We start from the raw sequence: 17,601 nt of genomic DNA, 5'->3' as shown, positions 1-17,601 counted from the left end.
AAATTTTAATAATACTCAAACAAACAGCATCCCTCACTCCAAGACCCCTAGCAGGGGGGCAGGACGCCCCAAGCATGGTCAGCTGTTATCCTACAAAACCCCACAACAGCTTTTATGGCTGCCAACAGCAATCAACTTTCAGGGATTTGAAGGGAATATAACTTAAAATGGCCGCCACTGAAAAAATAAACTGACTTAAGATGGCCGCCACTGAAGAATGGTAGGGCGTGTCATCTTCTCTAACCACCAGATACAGGGGTGGAGTCTGGATTACAGGGGCCATTTTTCACTCCAAGGAAAATATAATAAAATCTCTTTTTCTCAAATTCTTTCCACATCAAAAACTTTGAAATGCCCCTTATCGACTGTCTCTTTCTTCATTGGGCACTCTGAAGGATTCCTGCCCCTCTGTCCTGGTCCGTCCGTCAAAGGCAGAGGCTATAAGTGTCTGTTTGCAAAGTTTTCTCACTTGTACAATCATCAGATCATCTGACACATCCCAAAACCTTCAAACCTTCAATATTACTTAAAACACAAAACTACCTTATGTCCGATCATGTCAACTTGCACTTTTCCATCAGTCCTACTTAACTCAACAACCTTTTGTCTACTTACATCAAGCCAATCTTCTGTCTACCTACATCTTTTTGTCTGCAATGCACTTGGCTCAATTCCAATTCACAACTCATCATAAATGCCTACTACTGCAACACAACCAAACTTGTCCCCACAGACACAGCGAATGCCAACACCTCGATTTACTGACCCCAAAGAAACCAGACTTCCACAGAGGACTCTACACCAAGTCAACTCTGACCTGTCACTACTCATTCACCGACTCTACACCAAGTCCACTCTCTTACCGACTCTTTACTAAGTCACTACTAGTTCTTACAGTCCCACGAGGCTGTTCAGACTCCCAAAAAAAAGAAAGCTAAACACACACTTGATCAGAGCGGGTCTCCGCTGCACGTGCACAAATTGAGCTCTATACCTCTATGGGTAACCCTATTGGCACCAGTCAAACAGTACTATAGACACTATGATAATCTGACAATCACAACAGAATATCTCCCACTCTTCAGCTAACAACACAGACTGTCTGACCATCCGTCTCTGTCCAGTCTCTGTCCATCACCTTACAAAGTGGTTCTTTGCCAAAAACTATGAGCTTAGGTTACAGTGAACAACAGTGGCAAATACATAACACAGAGACAGTCTTACCCGGTCCGTCCAACTAGTGAACCAGAAGTGACATATCAAGGTAGACAAAAAAACAGCTTACCCTGAGAGCTCTCTGGTCAGTTCTGTTCACCAAGCCGGCGGGGACCCTTCACGGAGGCTGTCTTGGTGTTGTTGTTGCTTACCCCTAAGCCCACCCAGAAAAGGACGCCAAATACTGTTAGGGATTTTTATGCAGGGCCCCAACAGCCCTCTTGACTTTTGTAAGGTGAGTCCTAATTAACCCTTTGAGGGAGGAGGAGATAGCTGCCGGCAGCGAGCTGACAGAGTAAATGCAAGACACAGTCGGTCTTCCCATGCACTCAAGTCAAAATGTTTATTTCAAACAGATACAGCTGTATTTTAGCACATAGAAATCAGCATTTGGGGTGTTGATAAGGGAATTAGATTCTATTGGCCATTATGTATTTTTACCAGCACATTCTGGGAAAAATGACTAGGCCTTGTTTACAGCCATGCTTATCTACACAATGGCTCCTAGAAGCTTCTTCATAACCAAAATAACAAGAATACAGAGGCCCGAAGGACGGTAAGAAATGCCAAGGATATTGTGAAAAAGCAAACAACAGTTTGAGAAAAATAGCTGAATTAAAACATTTAACTCTATAGCTTCTAAAAGGGCAGCATACACCCCCCCCCAAGGTGGCCACTATATCTAAGATGGCGGACAGTAGTCAAGATGGCGTCCGAAACCAGTGCGACCTCCTTAACAGATCTCTATCCATATTCGGTCACATCTCCTAGCTGCGATCTGCGCCAGTGCCGATCGTGAGTGTTAATGGTGGGTATTTTTTGCAATATGCTGGCCTGTATGGAGAGAGCTTAGCCTGTGAGCCCTCACCATACACCCCTTGCCTCACGCCAATGTAATGTCTGTTTATGGAAAGGGAAAATGCAACAACTAATACACTGGATGCCTGGTTCTTTTCCCCTCCCCCTGCTCTCTTCCTCATTTGTTGTCACAGTGTGTAAACTAAATAGCAAGTATATATAATTATCCAATGCACATGCTATGAAATTTGAGGGATTTGCTGGTCCATAGCTTCCTGGCACCAACAAAATCAGATGCAACATGGCTGGAACGGAAACCAAATGGCTCGTTCAAATGTGGTTACTGTTCAGCATGTAGACATATGAGACAATCTAAAGCTATTAAAAGTGCTCATACTGGAAAGGAATATGCAATCCGAGATTTTATCAACTGCTCCTCGGTTGGGGTGGTTTATCTGGCAACATGTTCGTGTCCGATGGATTATGTGGGGAAAACCTTTAGAAAATTTAAGACACGTATAACGAACATATGAAAGATATCAAAGATGAAAATGACACCTCTATTGCCAAACATATTTGGCAGAATCATCAGGGTAATTCAAAATGCCTGACTTTTCAAGGACAAAGGACAAACTGATCCGTAAAAAAGAGGCTCAGTGGACTTTCAATCTGGATTTGGGAAAACCAAATGGCATTAATGATATTGTCTCCTATGCATGCTTCATAGAACAATAGTGGGAATGATCATCATTCTCCTACGCAGGATGTTTCTGGCTAATACAGGTGCCTATCGCATGTGACACTTTGTCTTAGGTAATAAAATTGTATTGTGGACTTTTACTTCATCTTTATAGGTGTATATTGTTCATATGAATGCCTATTGGAGTTATGATATATTCATTAGATGTGGATACCTGCTTGGGGTAATGTATATTCTGGGGTTGGATATGAGTGCACCTTGTGAATCATATAGGTTGTCTACCTACAATTGTTCTGGTAGTCAACATCTGTAGTAAAGGTGGCGGAAGCGTCACTGTTCCCATAGTGATGGGTTAAAGGAAACCTACCATTTCAAAGGTGTAAGCTGTAAGTACGCTGTAGGTGTAAGCTGTAAGTACCGAGCACCAGCTCAGGGTGAGCTGGTGCCGATGCTTACTTTTGTTAGTGTTATTAACCGCTGTATCACGGTTTTAACACTTTTTAAAGTGCGCACGCCTACATCAGAACTGCCGGAGACGTTCGCGCGCAGCGCCTAAGCAGCTTCTGCTGTAAACTTTAAAAAGTGGTAGGTTTCCTTTAATGCTTTACCTCCATTGGAAGCCCGAAAGTTAAGTCCGCCTACCAGTGAGTGTGGCTTTGACTGCTGGCTCACTGGGACCATTGCCTCCGCCCCTCCCTCCTGATCATGTGACAATGTCATGTGATATTCTGTGGTCACATGATGGACTGATGTTCAGTGCGGATTGGGTGGATATGGCTTTGTGGGCATTACCCAGAAGTGCATTGAGCACTATAAATATGGGCGAGCTGGGGGCGGGCAAAGGCTATAATTTAATGCCAGGGGCACGCTTGCACCATGCGGCCAAGTGTTGATAAGTTTGTTTGAAACTAAATCTGTAGACCTACTTTAACCCCTGAAGAACTCATGTCTGAGTGAAATACCTATAGGGTTATGAAGTATTAGGGATTTAGGGTATAAATGTAGTGACACTACAAGCCAGGGATCTGAATGGGGATGAGAATGGCTAGATGCAATGAATAATGAGATACTAGCACATACCGTTACTTACTGATTTGCCCTGAGGCTTATGTGAGAATTAAGGGAGCAGTGAACAAGTCTACATATTAATGAAATGTCCACAGCAGAGCCTCCTTAAAAATAATAAACTCTATACTTACCTCCGGCTTCTTGTCCGCATGGCTCCATATTCTTTTGTTCACAGCTTCCTGGCAGAGCAGGCAGAGGCACATCTATGCATGCTGCCCGCATGCACACTATGATGTCACACGCAGTGAAACAGCATCATAGGTTGTGCACAGGCAGAGAACATAGACATGCTTTTGCCCACTCTAAACAGAAGAAGACGGAGCTTTGGGAAGAAGAGGAACTGCTGAGGTATAAAGTTCTTTCAGATTTGATGTCTTATAAATACAGTGAACCTACTAGCCAACAAATCAATTCACTCATCTCTAGTTGTGTTGATAAAAGCAACACCATTTTGTATCATTTATTTCATTTTTTTTTTCTTTACAGCATGGAAATTTACAATTCAACCGAGCTAAACTGATGAATATTGGTTACAAAGAAGCCTTAAAGGAATATGACTATAACTGCTTTATCTTCAGTGATGTTGATATTATCCCAATGGATCAGAGAAATTTATATAGATGCTCAACAAACCCTAAACACATGGCTCATGCTTTAGACAAGTTTAACTTCAGGTAGTCAAAGTAAATTATTATGCACAGTGTATAAACATTCTAACAAAAATATCAAAAAATATCCATGTGTCCGTCCATTCATAAGAATATATTTTTAACTCTAAAGGTTGAAGTTATTGTATATGTAGCTTAGATTATGAAAAATTAAAATAATTATAGTTAACTTTCTTGTTCTGTTATGCATTATACACTTTTAGGTTACTATATGCAACATTGTTTGGAGGAGTAGTGGCTTTTACAAAGGAGCAGTTCTTGAAAGTGAATGGTTTTTCTAATATGTTTTGGGGCTGGGGAGGAGAAGATGATGATCTTTATAAAAGGTTTGTTTTTTGTTTTTTTACACATGATTATAATTTTATTAAATTTACCATGTTTCACAAGCCATTTTATAAAATGTCAAGGAAACAAATGTTTTCTTTGTGTCAATAAATATACAAATATCTGACCAATAAAAATACTGTGATTAAACAGTTGATTCACAAAATCAGTACTGAAATCAGTGTCTTCAAAGCATGGGTAAGTGAAGTCATATACCAAATTTAACCCAACAATCTTACTTTTCACACACAAAACAAAAAACACACAGATTATAAAAATTTAAATAAAACATGATTTCATAGCAATATGTATTCTGCAGTACCAACAACTCAACCTAAACTGCATCATACAATAATACATTCAACACTATATACAACTTATTACTAAGATGGGAAAATCTTATAAGTTCCAAAATATGAAGACAATTTGCCTAACCCCCCCCCCCCCAACCTAATCATAAACTTGTTCATTGTTGTTTTTTTTTGGCATATAGACCAATGTACATACAAAGGTAAGTATGAGACGCATTTCAAGAATTAGACCTGGCTCGTCATCAGTCATATAAAATGTAATGTAACACCAGTATATTTAAAACATGTTAGTTGTGAAAGACAAAAGTATCAGAACGAGTTTACATTTGGGAGGTAGTTCTTTGGAGGAAGGGGTAATCTCCGCTCAAAACATCCCAACTTAACATCGATCAGATCCACCTTCATTCATGGTAATTATAAATTTATACAATAAAAGTGATTAAAAAGTTTTTATATACCATATTCATTTTATATATACAATATGACATTGTCATATGACTTTTTTATACAATGAAGTGTAAATTTGTATGCCTATATTCAGATTACATTTATAACGGGGGCATTACTCTGAAGTTATTACAAGGTGACAACCACAGTCCCTCTATCCTAATATCAGTATTGGGGTTGTAATTTCCAAAGTGCACTGCCTGATGGAGCCAGTGTCCTTGCACTTAACTCCATTCTATATAGAGATTAGAAGAACGTCCTCAAAGTTTTCTTTATGGAAGACAAAATGGCTCAAAATTGTTTACGTTGCATTTTCGCAGTGAAAGGATATTCTGGCTCCATATACACTGGTTATAAGGATTTCTAAGTCTACTCTTCAGATAAAGTAACTGGTTTGCTTCTTATACAATATACACAATATAATACTTTTTGTATGATATACAATCAACTCCTGCTTATTTAAGGATATTCCCAGATATTTATGAATATATTTTGTGCATAACGCAATATATATATATATGAAATGATGACTACATTAGGTGACTCTGCAGGCAGTCCCCGGGTTACATACAAGATAGGTTCCATAGGTTTGTTCTTAAGTTGAATTTGTATGTAAGTTGGATCTGTATATTTTATAATTGTAGTTCTAGACAATTTTTTTTTGCCCCAGTGACAATTGGAGTTTCAAAATTTTTTGCTGTAATGGGACCAAGGATTATCAATAAAGCTTCATTACAGACACTTTACAGCTGATCACCGCAGTCTGGTACTAAAGTAAAGCATTCAGAGAGATTCACCAGAGGTCACAGGGGGCAAAGGGGTCCCTCTGTAAGTCGGGTGTCCTTATGTAGGCGACCGCTTGTATATATAAAAAACATGATGGCTGTAAGTAATAGATCATATGGATAATGTGATATCAATAAGCATATCACCATTTAGATGGTTTCTACCATCTCGCTGAGGCAACCTGGGTTTAAGGTGCCAAGTTTGTGTATCCAAAATAATCTCTCTTTTTTTTTGTACTTCAATATTGTTTTGAGTAAATTTACTCACATAATCTATAGGTATTACTTGCAGTAATTGTCATCTTTTCCATGAGTATTGTGTCTACATAGACCAAGATTCGTTTAGGTTTAATATAACATTGTTTGACACAGCTGCATTCTATGAGATAGATTACATAGTTGCTTGGCAAGTGAGATGGTATTTTATTGTATACGAGGTAAAGATCCCAGCCTAGGATAGGAAATAACTGCTCTCATCTATAACATAATAGAATGGGTTGACAAAAAATATTAAGTGTATTTATCTCTGTCTGTGACACTGACATTCTCTGTCATTTCACCGTCTCTGTCACTGCCCTTCTGTGACTGTCTCTGACCATCTCAGTTTTAGGCTTGTCACATTTCAGGCACTCCGTTAATGTATGGGGTGCTGCTGGGTGGGGGGGAATATCAAAGCCAAAGATTGCCCTGTGGATATATCTAAAGTGGTTACACCTCCATCTTCACTTGTGACAGTCTTTCTTAAATGTAGCCAGCCATCTAGTATTTGAGAGGAGAGATCTTGAATCTTGAGTAGCTTTCCCCAAGCTGAAAACTTAGGATATAATGATGAGATAGAGTAGAAGACCTTTCTGATTGTCTATGAACATTTATGCGAACTCTTTAGACCAGTCCCTCAAGCGGTCATATAAAAACCCTGTTAGTTGTCAGTTGTCCTGGCAGTAAATAATATTTATTGCCCAGTTCCTGAAAATTCATTAATCTGGTTCCGTGTCGTGGAATAGGTGCCCGGCCAACTGAACCCCTTTAGATTTTTACACTATAAACATAAAATTTTCCCACAGGGAACTCTACCGTATTTTTCTGCCTATAAGGCGCACCGGACTATAAGGCGCATTAGTCCGATGCGCCTTATATATGTAATAATTCCATATATAAGGCGCATCGGACTATGAGGCGCGGGGTCCGGGGGCGTGGCGGAGGTCCGGGGGCGGAGCGGAGACCCAAAGGGGACGCGACGCGGAGAAGAGACGCGGCGACGCGGGGAAGGTGAGTGGGGAAGATGAGTGGGAGGTGGAGGAGGGCAGCGGACCATACTTACATAGGTCCCCGCTACCGGAGACAGCAGATCTCCAGCGGGAACTGCAGACCACGCGGCAGAAGTTGCCGCGTGGTCTGCAGTTCCCGCTGGAGATCTGCTGTCTCCGGTAGCGGGGACCTATGTAAGTATGGTCCGCTGCCCAGCGCCATACATAGGGCGCACCGGACTATAAGGCGCACTTTGGATTTCCACGGAAGGCCTTATAGTCCGGAAAATACGGTAATTGGTCCCATAGACAGAGATGATTGCTTGCTAAGATTTATAATCCCAAAAGTTTCCTGCATGCTTTGCATGTGGCTACTGTATCAGTAAGGAGTAAGCTCTGGCATATATATTCGAGGCTAAGGCTCTAATATGGGTATGAAGCAAAGCACCAATTCTTCCTCTAAACTAAAGTTATAATACTAAAATCTGCCACCAAGCCAGTCTTATTTATGTCCTGTCTCCACACAAGGCAATTTGAAGATGTAACTCTCTGGTAGATAGTAACTGGGAAACTTTCCTACCTGTTATCCATAATGTGACCAGAGCTCAGATGCAGTGGATGCAGTAACACAGTGATGTGAAGCAAGATTTGGTTTATTTACCTCAGATAAAGCTGTAGTCACTGATACAGTATTGTGGTCACTCTGAGATTGTTGATGCTGTTGATTGAGTAGCTGATACTGGTTGCAGTTGATGACACCTTTTGCTGCTGTAACTCCTGACACCTGTCGCTGCTGGTCAGAAATTGATGCTTCAGTAGCCCAAAACATGTGTGTTCCCAGTTACAGACAACCTAAATGGCTTTCACAGGAAATAACAAGGGAACAGAGCTCCAAAACCATACCCACTTAAAAAAAAACTTTATCAAAACAAGCAGAGGGAGCGCATGTACATCCTGACCAGCAGATGGCAGCATAACCACAATATATGTCACATATAACTAAGAATGGATGCAGTAATATGAACCGCTGCATAACAACATATTATATATATTGTGAGAAAATGAAGGGGTTAACTGTGGATGGGCAGTATGTTTCCCCTGGGTTTTCCTACTATGCAAGGCCTTAGTGCTGAGGTTGTGTTGTCCAGTCCCTTGACACAGGTGGTGGGAGCAGCCTAATCAGGCTGCATAAAGCTGCTGAGCAGAGCTGAGAGCGTTGCCTCTCTAAAAGGAGGCTGGAGAGAGCACACACAGCCCTGACTTCTGTGCCTGGAGCAGTGACATATTTTGTGTTTTAGTGGTGAGTTAGAGGAGCTCTGTTTAGTTAGCACCCAGACGGGTAGGATTTTGTTTGTTTTGATGCCTATATGTGAAGGTTGTTTTATTTTGTTCCTGCTGTCGAAATAAACGCAGGCGAGACCTGTTTTGGACTGTACCTTGGTGTCACTGTCTTGAACTGCATCACAAAACCCCGCTACCTCAGTCTCTACTGGGCTAAATCTCCCACATATGGTGCTTTGGATTGAGGACAGTTCAAAAGACACACACCTGAAAAGGCTCGCTACATCCTGCAACATTGCATGGCCTGGATAAAAGCAGCAGGCAAATTGCAGGATAAAGCCAAGATGGAGGACATTATTAAATACCTGCAGGAAGAGTCCCAGGCTAATCGACGGTTGCAGCAGGAGGAGTCCCAAGCTAATTGACAGCTGCAGCAAGCCATGCTCCAGCAACAGGAGGAGAGGTCCCGCCAGCAGCAAGCCATGCTCCAGCAACAGCAGGAATAGTCCCGAGCCATGTTCCAGTTGATGATGGAAAAGTTTTCTGCCATTATTGCAGCAACGCAAGCAACAACCATACTGGTTTGCAAGGGTACCCGGTTGTCCAGCATTCCGCACGGGCTGCAGTGCAGAAGGCCTTACAAAAAATTACGGCAACCAACGGCGTGGAGGCAAATCTGACTGTGTTTGAACGAGTGGATGAGCGAGAAGAGTTACCAGCTGAGCAGTGGGCAGATGTCCTGGCACCGTTCTTGACAGGCGAATCGCAGAAGGCTTACTACGACCTGAGTGAAACGGAGGCCCGTGAGTACCCCAAGCTAAAGGCTGAGATTCTGGCTCGTCTTGGGGTCACCATACAAGTTCGTTCCAGCCGGGTCCACCAGTGGGCATACTCAGAAAAACTACCCCCGCGCTCCTAAATGCATGACCTGATCCATCTTGTCCGGAAGTGGCTACAACCAGAGGACTGCACCCCAACACAGATGGTCGAGAGAGTTGTTCTTGACAAGTTCACCCGTTCTTTGCCCTCTCGGCTCCAGAGATGGGTTGGGCAGGCCGGTCCAACCAATGCTGAGGAACTGGTGTCCCTACTTACCTCTCCCGCACGAAGCAGTGCCAGGGGCAAGGCCACCAAACCTTCTGGAAAGACTGCTACTGCAGTAAAGGGGAGATAGGTCAGGCTGGGAGGGGGTTCATTGGGGGGCTCGGATACACAGACGCCCAACAAGGCTCGTGACAGAGGTCACACCCGTATCCAGTGCTGAAATGCCGTGAGATGGGCCATATTGCTGCCAACTGTCCCCTGTCAGTGGAGCCAATGGACTACAAACAGACCCAGCGAATGTCACTCTTTGCCCGGCCAGTTCGTCAGTCACGGATGCAGAACCCCAAGTGTTTATGGTCACCATCGGTGGTCACACGGTGGAAGCCTGGCTAGACTCAGGGAGTCTGGTCACCCTGGTGCAGGGAACTTTGGTTGATCCTGGACTATACAGTGGGCGTAAAGTGGGGGTATTATGTATACATGGGGACACTCGCGAATATCCCACTGCCGTCATCAACCTACATACACCTTGTGGTACTATCACCCATGAAGTGGGGGTGGTGGGTACCCTGTTTCATGAGGCAGATAATGGACATCGTAAATGTCCGGCCTTGGCCCCCGAACCCTTTGAGGCCAAAGTAAGCACACCAGCAGTAGGGGTGACCTCAGGTGATGAATTCTCTCCCCTAGAGGTCCTGGCTGGTGAGGACGAGGGTCAAGAGGAGGTGGCCAACATGCCGGAATTTGAGATTTCCCATGAAAATATTGGTGCTGCGCAGCTCTAGGACCCTACCTTGTTTAAAGCACAGGAGAATGTTAAAGTCATAAATGGTGTGCTCCAAATACAAGGGGCTGACAAAATGTACCCCCGAATGGTTATTGTTGGGGAACTGTGGTACAGGGTTGACCAGATACGGGGCGAAGAGGTTGAGCAGCTGGTAGTACCCCAATCTCACCGTAGGCTGGTGCTAGATTTGGCACATAAACATGTGCTGGTAGGTCACTTAGGTATTGAGAAGACCCAAGAGAGGATCCTGCAGAGATTTTTCTGGCCCGGGGTGTGGGAGGAGATAAACCGGTATTGTAGCTCCTGTCCTTAGTGTCAACTTACTGCCCCGGTGTCCCACTTCAGGAGTCCTCTGGTCCTGTTACCAATCATAGAGGGGTGGTGGGGGTGGTGGATACCCTGTTTCATGAGGCAGATAATGGACATCGTATATGTCCGGCCTTGGCCCCCGAACCCTTTGAGGCCAAAGTAAGCACACCAGCAGTAGGGGTGACCTCAGGTGATGAATTCTCTCCCCTAGAGGTCCTGGCTGGTGAGGACGAGGGTCAAGAGGAGGTGGCCAACATGCCGGAATTTGAGATTTCCCGTGAAAATATTGGTGCTGCGCAGCTCCAGGACCCTACCTTGTTTAAAGCACAGGAGAATGTTAAAGTCATAAATGGTGTGCTCCAAATACAAGGGGCTGACAAAATGTACCCCCGAATGGTTATTGTTGGGGAACTGTGGTACAGGGTTGACCAGATACGGGGCGAAGAGGTTGAGCAGCTGGTAGTACCCCAATCTCACCGTAGGCTGGTGCTTGGAGGGCACTTAGGTGCTGAGAAGACCCAAGAGAGGATCCTGCAGAGATTTTTCTGGCCCGGGGTGTGGGAGGAGATAAACCGGTATTGTAGCTCCTGTCCTTAGTGTCAACTTACTGCCCCGGTGTCCCACTTCAGGAGTCCTCTGGTCCTGTTACCAATCATAGAGGTGCTGTTTGAACGGATTGCAATGGATTTGGTTGGCTCCATAGCAAAATCCACAAGGGGGCACCAGTACATCCTGGTTATTGTATTGTATTGATTCCCAAGCCTGATGGTTCCCTACGGATCTGCAATGACTTTAGGAAGTTGAACGAGGCATCTAAATTTGATTCTTACCCTATGCCCAGAGTTGATAAGTTGACTGGGACAGGCTAGGTTCTTCTCCACTCTTGACCTGACGAAAGGGTATTGGCAGGTACCCCTCACAGGCAGGGCTAAAGAGAAGACAGGTTTTGTTACTCCTGATGGACTATTTCAGTATGTTGTACTCCCCTTTGGGCTACATGGGGCTCCCGCCACATTCCAGAGGTTAATGGATCTCATGCTAAAACCTCACCGTAGATATGCCTCGGCCTACCTGGATGACATCATAGTTTATAGTAACGATTGGGAGAGTCATCTGGCCAAGGTACAAGCAGTGATAGACTCCCTCAGGGCAGCAGGGTTGACAGCAAGCCCCCAAAAATGTGCTCTTGGTCTGGAATTAACCAGCCCCAGCTAACACTGTCAATGGCTTTTTCAGCATCAATTGACAGTATCGCCGGGGACTGGTGACGTTCAGGATGGGCCCGATTATCACAGAGCACCGAAGACACCTTGCGCATGCTCGTCATCAAACAAGTTGGTCATCAAACAAGGTAGGATTTCTGCTAATCTTTTGCCACCACCTTCGCTAAGAGCTTTAGGTCAATATTAAATAAGGACGTGAGCCTATATGATGACGGAGACAATGGGTCTTTTCTCGCTCCGAGGCCTGAGATAATATATTTTGTATAATTTGCTAGTATACCCATCAGGCCCTTCAGATGGTTTTAGATGACCAATAAAACCCGACATTTCTTCACTGGTGAATTAAGGTGTCGGTCCTCATCTGTTAAATTGGGGAGGTCTAAATAGCTATAAAAGGAATAGAGGAGGATCTTTTGCAAAGCACACCAGAAGTCTCCCTGCATTTTCCCCAAATCTCAGTTTGGAATCTTGTTGTGTGCGATAAAACATTGTCCTTTTTCTCCAACCACTGTTCATAATTGTGTTTTGCATCCTGCCAAGCTTGTTTGTCAGCTAGGGAAGGTGAAGATTGATATGATGTGTAGGCCATACGAAGCGCCTCACTATATTCTGCTAGTTTACTTCTTCTAGTATAAATCTTAGCTGAATCCCACAATATCTGAGGTTAATCTGCGGAGCGTTAGAGTATAAATATTCTAGCTACCAATCTTCGAGTAATGTGTGGAAATTTTCAACCAGCACCAAGTTAGAGGGAAATCGCCACAGGTAATCTGATCCCCTTTGAATTCTATTGTGTATGTGTAAGGAGATGGAGGCATGATCAGAAATCACCAATTTCATGATCTCAGACTGTGTTGTTCTATTGTCAACAACAGGTGACACCAGGAAATAGTCAATTCCATCTGGTTCTGGAATGAGAAAATTGAGTGTATTCTCTCTCATCGTGGAAACCCGTGTCAAATCTTTTAGAGTTGTATCCCCTGTACTATATTGATCTATCTATATATACGTCTATCTTAAGCATTAATTGTAACCAAGTCTCTTGAAAGGGCACATATTACCTAGTATTCGAATAGTAAGGTTAACAAAGAACTCCCTATGGTGGGCATTGGATCCATAGATGTTATAAAGAATAGAATCGCCAGTTGGGGACATAAATTTTTAGAGCTACGATCCTTCCCTCAGCATCCTGTTCTATTTGTTGGACTGTATGGGAGATTCCTCTGAATCAGGTTCAACACTCGCACCTTGTGGTTTATCGCTGTTTGTTACCTAAGACTTGAGTGTTTTCCTAACGTATTTCTTGCATGAACATGACCTGCAAGATACTCTCCCTCCTTCCCCCCAAAACAAGTAATAAACTGAACAGTGAACTCACTAGCAAGCAGTGTCCTGGAGAGTGCATGATACACCTCTTGTATACTGACAATGAGACTTCCTTCTACCCATGACATTAGAAAGAACTGTTACATGCTAAGTGGAACCACCATGCCAGCAACCCGCTTAGCTTGGCGGTGGGGAAACATTGAGCCTGGGTGGCCTCAGTAGGATGTAACTACTACAGTGTCTCATAATATACATAAGTGCTCTAGTTTTAGTCAATCAACTGTGCTAACAAAACTACAGTCTCTGTAAGAGTTCTTAATGGCTGCGTAAGACAATTAGCCCCATGCATGGGCATCCGCAATTCTCACCACCGGTCCTATAACACAGGATTTTGAAGAAGATCATGAGGCTGTCTCCGCCCAGGATGCTCTTCTGTATCGCTGTTCCCACTGTGACGACAAGCGTGGAGGGTGGCCAATGAGTTGGTGATGCGGATTGTCCTTTTGGCGAAGGTGAGATAGGGGCAGTAGGTAGCGAAGGCCATCTTTGGTTTCTTCTGGAGTCTGGAACATGGTCATTGATCCATCAGGGTGAAAAATCTGCAGGGTCGCCAGTTAAGCAAGGGCAAATCTTTCTTTTTATACAAATCTGTGCAGATCGAAGTGAAGGCTTTTCTCTTCTTGGTGACTTCAATAAAATTAGTCTGCGAATATAAGTAGGCGGTGACCACGGTGGTCTTTCTGCTTCATGTGTCAGTTTCCGCAGGGCTTTAGTAGGGGTCCGCAATCCCATCGTGCAGAGAACACGCTACATACACCTTCTCCCAGTACGGAGCTGGTACAGGAGGGTGTGTGAAGTTAAGATGAGGAGTTGTATCAAGCTGCGGGCTCAAGGGCTGTTTTTGCTTGTATTTTGCAGTCATCAGTACTTCACATCAGTGCACTACATCAGTGCAATTCTTACAAATCCTCTCATATGGTATGGTTTTGAGTAATAATTCTTATAAAGGTTGCTTTGGAACTCCAAATAACTGTGTGTTTGTGTGTACATGTTTGAAATAAGTCCAAGTATGTAGAGAAGTACCTAATGGAAATAATTCTATTTCAAGATGGCTATAATTAATAGTGAAAGTGTCAGAACTTACAAATTGTTCTGATTGGATCAGGTTTCAGTCTTGCCGGAAAACCACACCCAGAGCTGCCTGTGATTGACAGATGCATTTCTGAACTTGGGGAAAGCTGGGTGTGTCTTTGAACTCGTTTTGTCTGCAGCTGCAGTTTGAGTGATGGACGGCTGAGCCAGTCAGTGCTGGAGATAGTGTCCATTACTGACTTATATTCTCCCAGCCCGTTCATTGGGTGCTGGTTACCTCAATCTCCTGTGTCCTCTAGTGCTCTTGTGGTTCTTGCTACTTCTTCTTTGTCTACTAATCATTCTATTGCAATAGATTCTGTACCTTAGCCACCATCTTGGTTTTAACCCAGTTTGTTTGACTCCGCTTGTCTGTCTGTATCTGTTGTTTGTCTCTCAGTATAGTTTATCTCCTAGTGTGACCCAACTTTGCTGTCTCAGTCTTGTTTTGGGTTCGGTGTACCAGTGTGAACACTAGTCTATACCTGTATTCTGGTTACCTGTCCGCTCCCCAATCCAGCATCTGCCAGACGAAGTAAGTCTTCCCTGTTATCTTGTAGGGTCACTCAGGGACCATCAGTTAGGTTCCTGGTAGTGGGTCCGTCCTTGCCAGGGCAGTTTATCTACTTTAGGCAGGGCCTTAGCTGGGTGAGTTCACCACCACTTACCTAGTCTGAAAGCTAGCAAGTTTTTCATGAAATATATTAATAATCTTATTTTTATATAAGATGACTTGGCTCCCCTGCAGATGAGGATCAGGTCATCTATGTATCTTTTGTAAAATGTAAGATAAACATGATGTATTTTCGTGTGCCTAAATATGTGTGTCCTCAAAAACGCCCATAAATAAATTTGCAAAAGAGGAACCACCTGTGTTCCCATAGCTGTACCCCTTATTTGATGGTAAGTGGTGTAAGTGGTTTAATACCCAACAATACCTAGGAGTAAAGTATAAGTAATACAGATAGATTATGTAAGTAAATATACCCAAAACAGATTCAAAGTACTAAAAAAAAAAAAAAGAGAGATTTTTTAGGATATACAAACTTAGGACATTAAACCCAGGTAACCAAAGAAACCATCTTACACTAAATTGTGATATGCTAATTGATATTATCAATTTGCTCTATCACTTACAGACATCATGTTTTTGTATATATAGATATTATTATTGTCAGGATCGGAGGTAGTGGATCCTCTGAACCACTGCGGACGATGACACGAGCCAACACCTTGGAATGGAATCTAAGTGGCACCTGGTCTTCACCACAGCCCGCCGCAAAGCAAGATTGTTTTTTGCAGCGTGGTACCACCAGGTTGTTCCACAGGCGTGACTTGTCCGCAGTGACAGCCAAGGTCGAGGTACAGGAAAGGCAGGCAATCTCGTAGTTGGGGACAGGTAGGAGAGTCAGGGACAAAGCAATAGGTCAAGGCAGCGGAGGAGCATAGTCAGGAAAGGAACCGGGGTCACAACGGAAAATCACAATAATAGCACAGGGCATCAGGCAAAGCTTTCTATACGGCACAAGGCACGAAGATCAGGCAGGGTGTGATGGGAGAGGCTGGTTAGCCTTCTGGGAAATGGCCAGCGCCAATTAGCAGTGCGCTGGCCCTTTAAATTTTCCTGAAGCTGGCACACACGGGCCCTAGGAGACGGGGACGCACACAGGCCGAGGACGGGAATCCAGAGCAGGGACATGCAAGGAGCGCATATGGGTCGTGGGATCACCCATGACCGTTATGCACAAAAATGCATACAATAATATTCGGAATATTATAAGAGCAGAAGTTGATTGTATATCATACTAAGGTATTATATTCTATATGAAACAATCCACTTACCTTATGTAAACAGTAGACATAGAAATCTTTATAACCACTCAGCGTTTACCGAGCTCGAAAATCATTTCACTGAGAAAATGAAACAGAACAAATTTTGAGCAATTTCTCCTTCCATAGGGAAACCTTTGACAAAGTTATACTGATCTCTACATAGAATGGAGTCAGGTGCAAGGACACTGGCTCCATCAGGCGGAACATTTTGGAAATTACAACCCCAATACTGATATTAGGATAGAGGGACTGTGGTAGTCACTTTGTGATAACTTCCAGGTAATAGCCCTTTAATGAACGTAATCTGAATATAGATATACAAAGTTGTGCTTTAATGTATGAAAAAGTCTTATGATGATGACATAGTGTATATATAAAATGAATATGGTATACAAAAACTTTTTAATCACTTTTATTTTGAGAATTTGTATAATTATCATGAGTGAATGTGGATCTGATTGATGTTAAGTAGTGATGTGTTGACTGGAGATGACCTCTTACCCAAGGAACAAAGCTCCGAACTTAACCCCGTTCTGATAAGTGTAATGCATTGACAGGAGATGACCTTTTCCTCCAAAGAACTACCTCCCGAATGCATCTTACATGCCGAACATGTTTTAAGTAGACTGGTGTTACGTTGCATTTTATATGACTGATGACAAGCTCGATCCGTATCTCAAAACATATCTCATACTTTCCTTTACATTTTATATGTATATTGGTCTATATGCCTGTAGACAACAATTATTTCATAGTTATTATTTTTTATTACAATAAAAACCGAGAAGGATTTAACGGATAGCCTCTCTAAATGGTTTTTTGGACAGATTTCTCCACATTAAAGATGCCCAACTATGTCCATCTGGGGGCTACCATTGGCTGCTCCGTAAGCAAAATCAATCTGACAGAATCCCAACCCAAAAAGATAAACCCATATGTATCACTCTGATAATTATTATAGCTGAATCTACTATAGTATAATTGCACTTCTAGATGACATTTGGGACAAGAAACACCAACTCCAAAGGTATAATACAAAACCAAGTCCAAAAAAAAACATCTAGACTATATAATTCCACTTTAATTTTGAGGTAAAGTTAATAG

At 43.0% G+C, this 17,601-nt stretch overlaps 1 protein-coding gene across 1 annotated transcript in view; it reads left to right on the top strand.

Moving 5' to 3' along the window:
* Positions 1 to 17,601, top strand: part of LOC140067260 (beta-1,4-galactosyltransferase 1-like) — a 94,098-nt gene that overhangs the window by 55,189 nt on the left and 21,308 nt on the right. The window contains exons 3-4 of the mRNA XM_072113905.1: positions 4,268 to 4,455; positions 4,653 to 4,775. Coding sequence (XP_071970006.1) covers positions 4,268 to 4,455; positions 4,653 to 4,775 — 311 coding nt within the window. The remainder of the gene's footprint in view (positions 1 to 4,267; positions 4,456 to 4,652; positions 4,776 to 17,601) is intronic.

The sequence above is a fragment of the Engystomops pustulosus genome, chromosome 1, assembly GCF_040894005.1.
Source record: "Engystomops pustulosus chromosome 1, aEngPut4.maternal, whole genome shotgun sequence".
In the NCBI taxonomy this organism is placed as follows: domain Eukaryota; kingdom Metazoa; phylum Chordata; class Amphibia; order Anura; family Leptodactylidae; genus Engystomops; species Engystomops pustulosus.
This window is presented reverse-complemented; position numbering and strand designations above follow the sequence as displayed.